Source organism: Cyprinodon variegatus, unplaced genomic scaffold (assembly GCF_000732505.1).
Source record: "Cyprinodon variegatus isolate N-32 unplaced genomic scaffold, C_variegatus-1.0 Scaffold739, whole genome shotgun sequence".
Taxonomy (NCBI): Eukaryota; Metazoa; Chordata; class Actinopteri; order Cyprinodontiformes; family Cyprinodontidae; genus Cyprinodon; species Cyprinodon variegatus.
Genome location: NW_015151192.1, coordinates 67,523 through 83,752, shown reverse-complemented (window position 1 = coordinate 83,752; position 16,230 = coordinate 67,523). Strand labels below are relative to the sequence as shown.

The 16,230-nt window shown below is 36.7% G+C and overlaps 1 protein-coding gene across 1 annotated transcript in view; it reads right to left on the bottom strand.

Moving 5' to 3' along the window:
• Positions 1–16,230, bottom strand: part of LOC107097986 (5-hydroxytryptamine receptor 2A-like) — a 120,900-nt gene that overhangs the window by 41,651 nt on the left and 63,019 nt on the right. Inside the window, exons 2-3 of the mRNA XM_015395403.1 lie at positions 7,269–7,441; positions 982–1,994 (exon numbers count right to left, since the gene is read on the bottom strand). Coding sequence (XP_015250889.1) covers positions 982–1,402 — 421 coding nt within the window. The 5' untranslated portion in view covers positions 1,403–1,994; positions 7,269–7,441. The remainder of the gene's footprint in view (positions 1–981; positions 1,995–7,268; positions 7,442–16,230) is intronic.

Genomic DNA, 16,230 nt, shown 5'->3' with positions numbered 1-16,230 from the left:
CCCCAACAGGACGTGTAGTGCTGCCCCCTTACGTTGTTCGAAGAGAAAACACCAAACTCACAGAAATCCTGCCTCTTCTCCATGACATTGCATAATTTCTCTGAGTTTCAGGAAGAGGCCGGAGTTGTGAAAACTCTGTTGTGTGGCCGTGGAACAAAGAAAAACCTGATGTGTTGCCTGCTGCTAAATTGATTTGGCGATATATCGTGCTTTTCGGGTGCCCGATAAAATATCGACCTTCCAGTTGATTTGAAAAAAAATTTTTTTTTTTTTTACCTAAAACAATGAGGGGAAATGAGGGCTACCACCACACTGCCACTCTGATACATCATGCTGTGCAGCAACTACAGCATTTGTGTGGTTGTGGCAGTCAAAGTGGAAGACGTTGACTGATCCAAACTCCAAACAACACGGATTCTGATTAACAGTTAAAGCACTTTTTTTTTTTTATCTATAGGTTTAATTTTGATAACTGGGAAAAATATCACAATATACAGTGAGCCAGTGCTTACGGTGGGAAATGTATACTTAAAATGACTAATTATACATTTCAAATTAGTGTTACTGCTACAGTATTAACTCTGAGCTGAAATGTATTATACAGTCATATCCACTTAATTAGAAAATGGTTTAATATACCTGTAGGTCATTTTTATCAGATAGAAAAAAAACAGCCTTTAAATCTTCAGATTAAAAAAAAAAATTATGAACTCCACATTTTCTATAAAAATAACTTTTTTAATTGGGTTGATGCAATATTGTCAAAGTTAAAAGATGTGTTATCATTGGCTGAAAGAGGAAATTAATTAACAGAGAAATAGTTAAACTCAGATCATTTAAGGAGAAATATTTTTCCACTATCCAACATTGGGACTTTTTCATATCCTGAGATTACCTCACTTAAAATCACATTACACTCTGACAAATACACATCAATATGGTGGCACATTAAAGGTAGGTTTCAGAATATTCCGTACTTACCATAGAGGATGTTGATGAGGGATATAGGCATGACCAGGATGCCTACAAGCATGTCTGCTACAGCCAGTGATCTCAGAAAGAAGTTGGTGGCATTTTGAAGCTTCTTCTCCAGAGACACAGCCAGAATGACCAGAATGTTTCCCCCAATCGTCAGTGCGATGATAACCAGGATCAGCAGAGCTGGCCAGTTTTTCTTTTTGATCATGGTTGTGGTGACCGACTCCTGAGTTGTTGTATTGTCCAAACCAAAATCCAAACTCATTGCTGCTGCATTGGCACCGCCAATGCCTCCTATTCCCCATGGCAGGGTTTGGTTAAAGTCTAGTGGGTTGTTGCTTGGCCAACCTATTTGACCCCCGACCTCGAGGGAGGAGGTGGTTGTGCCAAAACCACCGAGTAGAGTCCTCCCTGGGTCACCCATTCCTTAGAAGAATAGTCACTTCTTCAAACACTGGAGGGTTCCGGACTCCTGATTTAACGCTGCCTGTTAACTATCAATGCACAAAGCATTGAGTGGGATTATTCTTAATGAGTTTTAATATTGATCAGCAGAACATTCAAGGGCAGGGCAACTTCACAGATAGGGGGAGAGGAATGGAAGGAATTTGGTTTTCTATCATACTACATAGAACAGAAAGCGTTGCTAGCTGCAAACAGTCTCAAGTTGTAGTTTGGGGGTTAAACCTCTCATTTCCTGCCAAAATAACATTGACGAAGAGATCTCAACTTAGACAGCAACCCAAGCTGTCCCAAGTTGTTTATTGATATCGAGCCACATCTCCTGCCTGATAGAACACAGAATTGAAGTGTTTCTAATTTAGAGTTGGAAATTGGATCACTCATATCCATGGCTTGCTGCCCACAGCCCTCTGCACCCACCCAATCAGTGCCGGTTTGTTTGCCAAAAGGTACGGATCTCTTCGAGTATCTGCTAGGTTCCACTCAAGGTGTTTTTCTTTTTTTTTCACTGGGCTTCCACCATCTGTTAGATCAGAATTGATGATCAGTCTGAGCTGTGGAGAGAAGAAATGGAAAGAAAAGAAAGTCTGATTATTTGAACTGCCTTATCCTTCTTCCCGCTCTCCCCTGTGCTGGTTTATTTTACAATCTGTTGGTTCAATTCCTTCATTTCTTTCACACTACTTCTGCATTTACATTCCCTTAATCACCAACTGCACCTTTGATGCATCCATCAACCCTCCCACTCAGTACTTCTATCTTTCCTCTCAAGATCCCTGTAGCAATTTCTCCTGAACCACACTAATTTATCAACATTGTCCACAGTCATAATAAGAGGTTTGGGCAACTGTGTGTGTAACCACTAGCATTGAAACTAATGGAGACAAGCTGGAAGAAAAAGCTTAGATGTTTACACCCTCATGTTCACAAATGTGTTAAAGAGCAACCTGTCCTCCAAATTTACCTTTACTCCTCAGTAAACGGTTATTTAGCACCTTACAAACCTCTTCCAGGACAGGCCGAGAAGCCTGCATGTAGGTGCGTGGGTGTTGACGTGTGTGTGTGTGTGCACACATATGTCTTCGCTTGTAACAGGAAGAAAATCTTGACAGACTGTGGAAACTGCCGAGATGTGTTTTATGATGCGTAGGCATGGAGAGTGAATGGTTGACAGTGATTGCTTGAGTTTTTGTATGGCTCAGAGTGTGTTTTAAGGAGCCAACATGTTTGCAGATGGCCCTAGGCCCTTATGAGACCGTTCAGCAGGCAGTGGGTTTGTGGAACTGCAAGATTAAGAAGCCAAGTGTGACCATATGGTATTTACTCATTGATTCACACAACATACTTTTCACCATGGGGATATTTGTACTTTTCAATTAATGTAAGTGTTGTCATTTCCATTTTTTGTTTGGGAAAATGAGAGCGTATACGAATTAACATCTCAGCAAGAATGTGTGAAATAAAATAATAAATTCAAACCATTACCTCTTGTGATTACAAATACACTGTGCAAACCTAGGGGTGTTATTTATAACAAGTCTTTATTTCCTAATGAATAAAGCTCAGTTTGCTTTCTTTAATGAATATCTGGAAGGTTGAAAGGATTAATTGAAGACTGATTGAGTCGATTATCCCAATTTTTTTTTTCTAAGCACATCATAAATGTATTGATCTACATGTTTAAAACGCCCCCTAACATTTATGATTCCATTGTGGTTCTGGAAATAAATGTAGGTTTCAATATTTCGGTGTTTCAGGACGTTTTTGGGTGTGACTAAAGGGGCAGCCTCTTGTCGATACTCGGCTGCCTTTAGCATAGGTCGGACCCCTGCTGGGCCAGCAGTATAAAAGCAAGGCCACTTATGCATTGCTGCTAACTGAGCACCTATTTTAACAGCTTTTCTGGCCCACCCGCATTTTTTTTTTTTTTTTTCAAAAAAGTAGCTGGTGGCAAATCTAGTAACTTTTTCCTGTCTTGTTGAGGAGTTTGGTACCCCCAGGTCAATATATGTCACAATTGTTTTTAATTATTCAAATTCAGATGGATGATTGATAAAACAACATTTATGCGGTGCAACAAACTAATAATACCTGTTTATTTCTACTTTAACCGGTCTTTAATATAGCTAGACATTGGAAGACACATTATTAATCTTTCTCACTGTTGATTTCAGATCACACTAAACTTTTCCAGTTCTCTTTTAGCTCTTAAATATTCAGTCAAAGTTGGGTTTAAAAATATTTTCATATTTCTGGCATGTTCATTCTGAATGAAAGAAATGAAAATATTTTAGACTGGCCCATCCAGAGTCCCACTCTGACTCTTACAGAAAATCTATGGATGGAGCTGAAAATGTTGTAGTTTCAAGATGGCTGTCTAAAATCCAAGACTTTCAGCATTTCTGAGATGAATATAGAGTAAATTTTGTTCAATTATTGTTGCAAGCAAAGAACACGTTTATGAATAGACATTTGAAAAAAAAATAAAAAAAATACAAAACTTCTTAATGATTTTTTCCCGTTTGCATTTCATTTTTCTAAATATATTTTAAGTAAGTTTTACTTTAAATAAGTTTTAATAAATAAGTTTTACTTTTTACATTTTTCTTTTTTAAATTGACTTTTATGAATTTCCTTTATTACAAATACTTAGTGGGAAGGACCTTCCTGTGGAGTGATGAGGGAAGACAAAAATCTATTGGGCTGCATAGTCAAGATAAGCAACATTTATATTGGTCAATGTAAGCAATAAAAGGGAGCGTTTGTAATGGGTCGAAATGAAAAGAATGTGATCTATATAATGATTTGTTAAAAGAATGAAATTCATAAAACTGAATCTAAAAATGAAAATAAAAAAAAAAAGAATTGAAACTATAACATTTGTGAAAGCCAAATAAGGAAGTAAACTAGATAAAAATGGAAAAAAAAAGAAATACATCAAAAACAAGGATAAATTAAAAAAAATCTGAAAAAAAAGTTCATTTACTCTTTTTTCAATATGAATTTCTACAAACTTTCTTTACATTATTGTCTGCTTGCAAAGATAATGGACTACAATTACTCCCGAGATTAATTTATTAACAAAAATCACACAAACAGCTGATTAGTAATAACCAAAATAGGCTACTTGGTCTAATGACACAAAACATTTTTGTTTAGAATTCAGAATTCAGGAATTTAGTTTTTTTTATTTTGCAGCTTAAACACAGCTGTTTTGAGAAACATGCTGATGATTACACATTAAAATGAAACGATATATAACAAGGCTGAATCTCTACGACCTGGTGCATTTACATTTTTTTATTAATTTGGAATAAAAACATCTGAGCGGGTGTATTATTGGAATGTAATTTTTAAGCCATTTCTTTCAAATGAATTGATTTTCCGCACCAAAAACCACAGGGCAGCGTAAGGATAAGATTAGGGTAATGCTTTTAATGAGGCTAGTGTGTTCCAAATAAAAATAAACCATTTGGATGAATAATAGTTTAAATAGCATAAGAGGTTTTAGTAAGAAATCTAGTAGCAACACTAGACTCAAAGCTATTGAAATAGGTTTAAAACAATCACTTTTCTAAGAACAGTGCATAACAGACAGCCTGCCTGCTATCTTCCCCCTCTGAGCAAAGTCATCAGCATTGTTCAAGGAAAACTAAACAGCACTGCAGGCAAACCCTTTAACTGGTCTGATAAAGCAGCAATATATCACAGAGAAGTTGAAAGGAGCAGGATGAAGAGGAAAGCATACGAGGAAGAGAAAAGGAATCTACTGGGGGGGGGAAATGAAAATAACTTGGAGTAAAAAATACAAATAATATAATAAAGATTCTGAGTCACCAGATATGTAACCATTTATTTAAACCTGCAGGATAGTAAGTTGTTGTTCAGCCAGTTTTTCTCTGTTTACATTTAATCATTTAGCTTTTGCTTTTAACCTGGCATGAAAACCGAGAGTTCATTAGCTTACAACCAAGGATTAGAAGCAGCCTGTGGAGAGAATAATTGTATGCCTATGCTAACCTCTTGCATCCTCTGTAGATCATAATTGATGTTGTGACAGCACAAGGCATTCTAACCGACTTCCTGGAGGGAACCACACAGATCCAGCTAGAGAATCATAAAGGATCGTGGCACCAAAGCCTCGGAAAGGCACAGATGTCACTGCTGTCTCGTTGCACTTCACCGCGGGGACAAATTACCGCTGCACTAATCTGCTCTGAGAGATAAGGAAGTGGAGGGCGGCTAGGATATTGGCTGACAGCTTTTTTTTTTTGAGAGAAAACAAGTTTAAACACATTTGAGATTTGCTATTTTGGTAATATATCTTTGAAAAATTATTACAAATTAAAAATAGTTTTTTCTTATAGCAAACATTTGACTTTTTTATATGTTAACAAAGTTTAGCACAAAAGTGAGATTGTTAAAGAAGTCTCTTTTTAGCTTTCACTTAAATGTTACTCAGCTTTAAATAACAGAAATTCAACTCTGATGATATGGAACCCAGTCAAATATTTGGGGTATTTTTTTCTGCAGTATAAAATTATGACAACTGATTACTGTACATAACTGTACAGTGTGAGGTTGCTGTAGAATACCTTACTTTACTCACAATTTCATTTTAAGTGGTTTCTGGATTCTAATGGCCTGATGGTAGCCCTTTATAAAAACACTGTGTTCAATGTTGATTTTAGGTCCGAGACAATTATCGGATTAATCATAATTATTTCCCTCTTTGTAATCGATTAATTGTTAGCTGGAATGCCTGTAGCTGACAGAGGAACATACTTTGAGCAGTAATAATACAAAAATTGTAAAAGAAAATATAAATATTTAAAATTAGAATAAAAAAAACCTTATTCATCTGCCAATATGCTCTATCCAGAACTCCTCAAGTGTAAAAATTTTATTATCACCTGGTTTAAATTCTGTGAGGAATCTTCTTTTAAAGGTACACTATGCAACCGGTGTTGATTTTCCAGCGAGGCTCCCCCCAGAGGGCGAAAGTAAAAGTGCACTGTCGTAAATATGCTCAGCTGTTCTCCTGGTTTCTCCGTCAAGCCAGGCGCGGTTGTTTTGAGTTTAGCAGACAGGCAAACGCAACAAATCACCATGTCTCTGCGGTAAGTGACTATTTTGTTCCAATTTTCGAGTTTGAAAATTTAGCATGTTTTTATACATTATTTGTTATGCATGTGTCTAAATAACAAAGATTCTAGTTAGCCAAGTTCTCGCCGTAAAGCAACACCGACGAGACTTCTGAGCCTGTGGGTGCGGGCCGAGGGCTCCTGCAATTGCAAGTACGGTATTTCCCCTACAGACCACCAGGGCGGCCGAGAAAACCTTTTTTCGACCTGAAATGACTCATTTAATCATCCAAAATGTTATGGAACACATTAATTAACTGAAAAATGTTGCATAGTATGCCTTTAAGGAACCTTTTGCTATCCCATTATTAATAAAAAGAAATAGTAGCTAGATAAATCGATCAAATTAATAGTTAATTGCAGCCCTAGTTGATTGCATCATTATTATGGGAATTGAAATACTAGATTTGGTTCCTGTTCTGTCAAATCAGTAATCTTAAATGATGCACAACTTTAGGGACGGAAAGAAAGTGTGGAACAGAAATATAATAGTGGGGATTCTACTTATTACTAGTTGCTTTAAGTTTAAGACAATAAAGAATACTTGCAATTGTAAATCTTAGTTTGGATTGCAATTCTATAGCTGATTAACAAAAAACAAATTCAGTAAGAAAGAACGAGGGTGAATAGAGATAAATATCTAGAGAGTAGTCTCTCCTCGCTATCTGAAATCTGCTCACTCACTTCTTCTCTCCCACTGATCGATGTGCTTGCCCTTTTCCGCCTATTTCTGTTACCACCAGAATTGAGTCTTTGCGACATAACATCCGTGTCTCACTTCCTCCCGTGATGTATCAATCCCCGTGGCATCTGTCACTCCACACATCAGCAGCAAGGTATCACCACCCTCCATCCGCCTGCAGAAGAGGACGAGAGGGGAGAGGGAGGGAAGAGAAAAAACAAAGAGATGTTGACTTTTGTGAAACATTCCAGATCAAACCTGAGGTAAAAGTGACTGAAAACCTCCTGGAACTACAATGACTCCTACATACACCCACACACAGAGTAACAGCAGCACTATGGATTGATGCTCCTCTGTACTTTCATCCTGCAGGATCACAGCATCGCAGAATAAATACCACAGACAACACATGGTTAGATTAGAGGATTTTGATGTACTTGCAGCAAAACAAAACCCCAAAGGTATAAGCTAGAAGAGAAGCAAAATAATTCAGAGAAATCACTGAGAAATTTCTACAAAGAAAACATGACCAAAAATGCTTACATATAAATAACTTTACCTAATAACTATTCGACTTAGGTTGTCAATTCTATTGTCAGTTTTTTTTTTTTAAACTTGTTACAATGGAGGTATGTGGAAGAAATTATGCATGTCATTTCCTAACAGACCACCTGGAAGCTGCCTAGAAAACAACCCGAGGGGGAAACATTGTTAAAGAAGTTTATGAGAGATGCTGACATGTGAACTAACTTTTTTGTTTCTGAAAGGCAATCTGTTAAAAGCAGATGGTCGACCACACTGAAAAAAAACCCCAACATGTCTTACATGGCAAACTTGCTCAGCTTTAGAATATGAAAAAGTTGTATCTTTTTTTTTGTTGAGTTTTTATGGCACTAGTGGCTCATTTTTCAACAGTAGGCTAACAGGAAGGGGGTGTTTGGTATGAGACAGGGGGAGAGACATGCAGCAAAGGACCACAGGTCAGATTCAAACCCGGGTCGGCCGCATCGAGGATTAAGGCCTCCTAACATGGGTCGCACGCGCTAACCACTGCTCCACCTGCTCGCCCCTTGAAAAAGTTGGATCTTTTATAGTAAAGAAATAACATGTATGAAATGTTGCTTTAGGGCAATATCAGCAAAAAAACGATGCTCCTAATAAAAACAGGTGCATTGAAAAGTGGATTAATCTAAGAAATTTAATTAAAAAAGAAACCCAATATCTTACATGGTTCTGCATAAAGAACATTGTATTTCAAGCATTTGTTTTAATTAATTCTCATATTTATAGGCATTGCAGAAAATCTAGAGATAACACTGTTAGGTCTTACTTAAAAGTACTTTATGATGTGTAGTGTATGTATTTGCACTTGTTTGGAGCACCCTTTGCATAAATCAACGTGCAGTTTAGACAACTGTTGGTGGAGAGGAGTTGCTTTAATAGCCTCCTATAGTCAGTCTTCACATTTGGATCTCCATTTCCCTTTTGAGATTAAATAGTAGATGGCCTGTGCTCATATAGCACGTTTACAAAGTCAGGAGACTTGACCAAAGTGCTTTACACTACAATCAGTCATTCACCCATTCACACATTGATGCCAGCAAGCTACACTGTATCCCTAGCTGCCCTGGGACTTGCTGACACCCATCAGTAGGCAATGCAGGTAAACTGTCTTGCCCATGGATACATCGACATTGAAAGCCAGAGAATCCTCAGGTTGCCTTACAAGCTGCTACCTCTGACGAACAAACTCCTACCTCCAGCGCCACTGTCGCTGATTAATTCTTAGTTTCTTCAGGTGACCTGTACACATTGTCAGCCATTCATGTCAAGGCAAATCGAAACATCTATCTGAGAGTCTTTGTTGATTCTCTGGACTCACTATTCAGTAACCTGTAGTTAAAGCACTAATGTTTTTAAGCACATGAAGGCGAATACTCTGAAGTGGACTTCACCTTCAATGCAAAATAATGACCCACCAGTCTCTCTTTTGGGTCACTATTGTCTATTGTTTGGTGTTAATTACTTACTTGGCCAGAGACATTCAATGAGACTGCTCATTGAATGTCTCTGGGATGAGCTTTAAAATTACAATGTGTAATTTTCAGCTATAATTATTGATCAGACTGTAGTGAAATGAACCCCCTCCCCTATTGTATCTCCCTCTCAAACAATACAGAGGCCACCATGGTACAAGATGACTTTCTTAGCGTCTTCAGCACCTTTTTTACCAAGTGATGTTAAGGTTTGTTAACATAATTTTATGAATAGGATTTTACTAGTCTGTGTAGGATATAGATTGTATACAGGCATAACTTGTCACAGTGACATTGTAATGGCGAGCTCTACAGTCACTAGTCAGTTCTGCTCTGCTATAGCGCAAAGATGCATGCCTCATGCCTCAAATTAGTAATTTCTAAGGCAACAAAAACATAAAGATTGAAACTTTCAGTTTGTAGATGATAATAAATAGCATATTTATGTAGAATATCCTACATTTCTGTTAGTAAATACCTGTGATTTTTTTACACCTAAGCTTTAAAGCAGGGTTGAGAATATTTGAGAGCTTAAACCACATCCTCCTATGTTCAGTGTTGCATTTTTCTTGTGAAAAATATGGCTTCCTTTCAAAGCACGTATCCGCTCTGCCCAAGATGTCGACAGTATGGTCATGAAGAGGTGCCATTTACTCTTGAGGTGCGAATAGACAGCTGAAAGCTTCCCTGGGCTATTTGCTTTCCTGACCCATTTGCTGACCCATGCATTTGTCTATTTATTTATTTTTTTTTGTTTAACTGATGAAAAAGTCTATGTGGACATTGCTACAATGGAACATATTCAGAAGGGACATGGACTCATAGAACGATTAGGGGGTTTGGCCTAGTGGTTACCCTTAGCAAAAAGTAGTTAATTCAAGTATACTAAAAGTGCACTAATTTCATACTTAAAATCAGGCAGAGAACTTAGAGTTTACTTATTCTAAACTATATTTCATATACTTAACAATAGTATAGTCAGGTGTACTTGACTATACTATTGTTTACTTTATTGTTTACTAAAGTATACCTTAAGTATACTTTAGTAAACTTAAAAAGGTCCCAATTTAGTTCGAAGAAGTATTACTTTAGCAAAACTTCAAGTACACTAAAAGTACATTGTTCGGTATACTTTCTAAACTTATGCTTAAGTATTCTTAATAGAATTTACTTCAAGTATACTACTTTTTGCTAAGGGAAGAGCTGTGCGCTTGTGCACACCGCTCCATGGGCATCATACAATAGTAGCCCACTGCTCCCCAAGGGTATGGATCAAATGCAGAGAGTGAATTCCTCAATTGTGAAACAATAAAAGGATTTACCCACATGATGTAAAACCCTCTTGAGAAAAACTGAGCTAAAATCTGATTGTCTCCAATTTAAGCCTATGCGTTCTCAGATAAAGCAAGTTTTTATCACCATAAAGCTTCAAGGGCCTCTCTGAAAGTAGAAAGATGTGTCAAATTGAGTTTTATTTACAGCAACATTAAACTTTCTTCTGAGCATGCTTGATATAGAAACAGAAGTATAATCTCCAGGAAATGCATCAGCAGAAAGACTGTAACAACTAAATCCATATAGATATGCAGGTCACATGTTGTTCTCCTTGCTTTCAGTCAGTAAAGACTTGTTATACATGAAGGTGGTTGATAGTATGATTAAAGATGGGAAGTTCTGATTTAGCCTGTTGACTGAAGTCCTCCATTTCATAGGTGAGGTAGGTCTCTGAAAAGGTCAAGCAGCTCATGTTGTGATGTGTGTGTGTGTGTGTGTGTACTGCCTCTTGAAGCACTGACTCTGGCTTCAGTCCCTAACTTGTGAATGTCTGCAAGGTTTTTCAAGAAGCCTTTCATTACAGCAGTTCTGGCCGCTGCTTCAGATGTTATCATCCCATTAAATGGCCATTATTAGCAATTATTAGTTCCATATAATGGCCAGTAGGCTCAGTAGGTTGTTATTACTAAATGAATCATAATCCTAATCCTAAAGTAATTTCTTTTTTTTGCCCACATAATTAAGTAATTTATTTATTTGCAGTCTGAAAACATATATAGTGGTTCTATATCAATTGATCCACATGTTGCTCATATTAAACAACATAAAAACAGAAAATTTTCACATCCTGTCAGCTGAGCAGTTTTTAAACAACACAATAAATCCATATGACTGAAACATGTAGAATTAATCTGAAGTAAAGCTTTAAAACTCAGTTCTTTTTAAATATGTACAAGCGGCTGTTATCAATGATATGCTGCTTATTATCAACAATAAAAAACCTACTAGAAGGAAGAGGAGGCGCAGTCTTAAGCCATTCTATGGGACTGATATCCGCTAATAACGGCCATTTAATGCTTGATCAGAGGTGGTTCTGCTTATTTCCGCTGTCATGCTTTATCTACCACAATGCACCTTCCATTCAGCTTTCTATTAATAAGAAACTACATGTATCCATGAAATAATATACAGAGGTGGGTAGAGTACCAAAAAAATTTAAAGAAATATTACTCAATCATATTTTTACTTAAGTAAGAGAAAAAAGTAGTAATCCAAGAAAATACTCAAACAAATGAAAAAAATATTTAGTAAAAACATTACTCAAGAACTGAGTAACTCGTGAAAGCATCCAGTTTACTGTTTAGAATTATGTAATTGGGCAAAAGTAAAGTTATGTACAAATTCTGGTATTTTAATTACGATAACAAAATAATTAAAATAATTGGTTAACAAAATTAAGTTACATAAACACAGAAACACTTTTACAAATCAGATTGTTTTTTCAACATAAAACATATTAAATAGTCCTCAAGTAGGTTATTTATGTATGTAGGATACAGTGTAAATTACCTCCACTGACAACATTTATTCGTTTCTGTCTATCAGATTGACCTCAACATTTTATTGTAGGTTCTCAGGATGTGAAGTAAGCTTGTGAACCGAAAAGGAACATTGATTTTGACATAAACATTAATTATGCGTCTTTGTCTAAAGCACTTTTGCTTAAAATAAGCTTATTTATTATTCAGTGAAGCTACTCACAGTGCCTGGAGTAGCCAAACATTTTAAATCCATCTGGAATAATCCTGACATCCTATAAAATAATAATAGGATAGACTTTCTGTACAGGAAACATAAAAGTGTTGAATATCTGGATCATTTATTTAGTTTATTACATTTGCTATATAAAAAAAAAAATAATTCTTAGAATATGAACAAATTAAATCTATAATTAGAAATAGATTTAAGTAAGAGTTTTTATATTTTAAAAAGTTATTACTCAAGTAAAGTGAGTATCGCACAAAACAAAAAACTATCAGCAGTCTAACGGCAAGAGGCGGGGTACATTCTGGGCAGGTTGCCAGTCTGTTGCAGGGCAACAAAGAAAAACATGAAGACACACAACGATGCTCACACATTCACACATAAGGAAAATTAAGATAAGCCAATTAAGCTAACAGTCAAGTTCTTGGACTGTGGGAGGAAGCTGGAGTACCCGGAGAGAATCCACACATGCACAGGAAGAACATGCAAGACCCCAGGAATTGAACCCAGAACCTTCTTGCTGCAAGAAAACAGTGCTACCCACTGCACCACTGTGTAGCCGAGTCATTTGCTGACTTGATGTAATTAGTTGCCACCGACCTCTGATGATATGAGTGCAGCACACTGAACGGTCAGCTTCTATCCAATCTAGCTTCTAGCCAATCCTATTGGCTTTACATTCTGTCATGAGGATGTTTTGTAATGTCTGACGGACATCTGTCAAGTCAGCAGTCTTTCCCATGATGAGTTAAACCAGAATAGTATAATAAAAGAGCTTATTTTTAAATATTCCTTTGTAAAATTCGATTCGGTTCAAATGTTATACATTAAGCCATTATCATACAAAATAACTAGACTTAAAGCCTTTAAATGTAGTACTCGGTTATGCATCAATCTACATAATAAATTCACAGTTTCCTTATATTCCTTTTTATGGTAAAAGGCCCAAATTCAGTGAATAAATTCAGGGAAAAATATGTGAAAAATATTCAAAGTGAAGTAAAAAAAAAAGTGAGGTGAGTTGATTGATAAAGTCAGCGGGAAGAAAGACTAACAGGAGCTTATTCGGTGCGGCACTGTTAATATGAAACCAAGTAATTCCTATTCAGCATCTGTGTGTGGATCAGTGGGGTTGTGATTTGTCTCACAGGCGGTCAGACTGAATCCTTAAGATAAAGATGTGTCAGTCAACTGCTGTGATACAGCAAAAACAACACAAAAAACCCCATCAAAGACAAAATCAATGCATGTCTTCAATACATACGAAGAAGCTTAACGTTAAATAAGATAAATATAATATTAAAATAGGATAAATACGAATTCTGTTATTTTTACCAGAGATATCATTAAAAGATGAACATGTGTTGAATGGTATAAAAATACAATGCGTAAAATTGGACAAAAGCATAACTGATCCCAGCACACTCTTTCGAGGACACAATGGAGGGTAGAACACAGTGTTCTCTAAATTAGTCGAGTGGCTCAGATTACACGTAGTGTGCACTCAGCTGCGTACAAAAACCAAAACAGGGATAGACAGGCAAGCTATTTGCTGCCACACACGGTAAGAGAGATAAAAGAGAAAAGGGGGAAGTGGATAAAACTCAGGATTCAAAGGACACAAATGATAGAAGATGACAAAGCCAGAGAGACTCATAATTGGAAGACAGGGAACGACTGCGACAAGAGTTAAAGACAGCAGCACAGTCGGAGAATGTTAATGGCTCTCCATGACATTCTAGGAGATAAAGTGGATCAGAAGTGAAGTTAGATGGGAAAAAAATATAGTAGGAGTCAACAATGGGTGGGCGACAGAGGAAAGAGTGTGAGAACAGGATAGAGACTGAACAAAGAAGAAGTGAAACAAGATAAAAAACATATAGGTAGGAGAAATACGGGATGTGATTAGTTGAAAATTTAAGAAAAACTCACTGATCTTGATGTAGTTAATCTTAGTATATCTTCTTAACAGTGATTCTGCAAAGACGTCAAAAGGTTTGTTGAAGAACATCAGTGGACAAATAGTTTCAGGTTAGAGGTAAAGTTTTGAAGAAGTTTAAAGCAAGGTGGGTTTATAAAACACTCCCCAAAGCTTTTAAATTCCCACAGAACAATGTTTATTCCATCTTCAGATAATAGTGAAAATTATGGCACAACTGCCAGTTAAATAAATAGATGTGTGTCAGTCTTAATCGGCATGTTAGGTAATTATAGCATTTATCAAAGGAAAAAAAAGCAGCTGACAGCCCTAAAATAGAAATCTACTATACAACCCACATTTGTTAATCTTTTTACAGGAAAGTTATTCCATACACATCTGCATTATTTTCAAAGGAAGCAGGAACCAGGCTTGTATACAGTTTGCCAGAAGCCATGTAAGGGTCATAGCAAACATGTTGAAGACATTTTTAGCGTTAGATAAAATCACTACTGACCTTTCTTGCTTTTACACAAAATGCTATGTGTAGAGCAGACATGTTACATCAACAAAACCCAGGAGTATTCAATTTTTTTTCTAGATCTGGACCCCAGATCAATGAAGAGATGAATCAATGACTCTATTCCACCCTGAAGGGTGGAGTTCAGGGGTGCAGACAATGATACTGTATCAATAGTAAACAGGGAGTTATGGTTTTTAGAACAAATTTTCACCTTAAAATATACAACAAAACCAGAAAGAACTCTTATAGACAGGGCAATTCTATTTGTATAGCACAGTTCGGTACATGGACAATTCAAAGTGCTTTAAATGAATTAGATAATAAAAAAGAAGATAGAAAGCAAAAATATTTGTAAAAAAAATTAATCAATTGGACCACATAAAAGCAGAACAAAAGGAAGTAAAAAAAAAAAAAAACATGATAAAGAAAGTAAAACAGTTGGATCACAACCTTAAACTTCCAATTTTAACTTAAACAGTCAAAGGCAGCTCTAAACAAATGGGTTTTTAAATTTGACTTAAAAGAACTCAGGCTTTCAGCACTGTTACTGTCTTCTGGGAGGTTATTCCTGGTCAGTTGAGCATAGGAACTAAATGCTGCTTCTCCATGTCTGGTTGTAGTTATGGGTGGACAGAGTAGGCTTGAACTAGAAGATCTGAGTGGTGTGGGCACAGATCTCTATTTATTCACTGGATTACTGATTACCTTTTTATAGTACGGGGTTTGAGAGAAGCCACCGGCTACCATATTGGTACTTCCTAGTTAGACTGGTCAAAATGTAAACAATACATGCACTACCGAATCGAACAAAGATGATGATCTCATTTTCAGGGGGAATTAAGACTTTTAAAATAAAGATTAAATACTTTGAGACACACTGGCTGAATAAGTAGATTACTCTAACTTAAAGTAAAAAAAAATAGGTACATCACATTGTATAGATATTATAGTCAATGAAGTCTATAAATCATGCAATATAACATATTATACAAACCCATCACAATAAAATCCATGTGTTAATGGAGCACAATAATACAGATGTTCCATAAACGCTAAACTGATGATGTGCATGTAATATACATGTATTGATTAAATTGTTATGTTAATTACCCTAGACAGATTGCAGTACGTCCAGAACTCAGCTGCCAGGGTGTTAACCCACACCAAGCCCTGGCAGCACATCACCCCCATCCTCAAGAAACTCCATTGGCTGCCAATCAAACAATGCATCAGCTACAAAATCCTCCTCCTCACTTACAAAGCACTTCATTCTCTGGCACCCAAGTACATCACTGACCTTCTTCACCCGCTCACTCAGTCACGGTCCCTGCGCTCCACCAGCAAGAACTTACTTTCCATCCCCCGTACCAGACTCAAGACCTTTGGCGACAGACTCTTTGGAATGCCCTCCCCCCTCCTATCCGTTCCGCAACTTCCCTGACACAGTT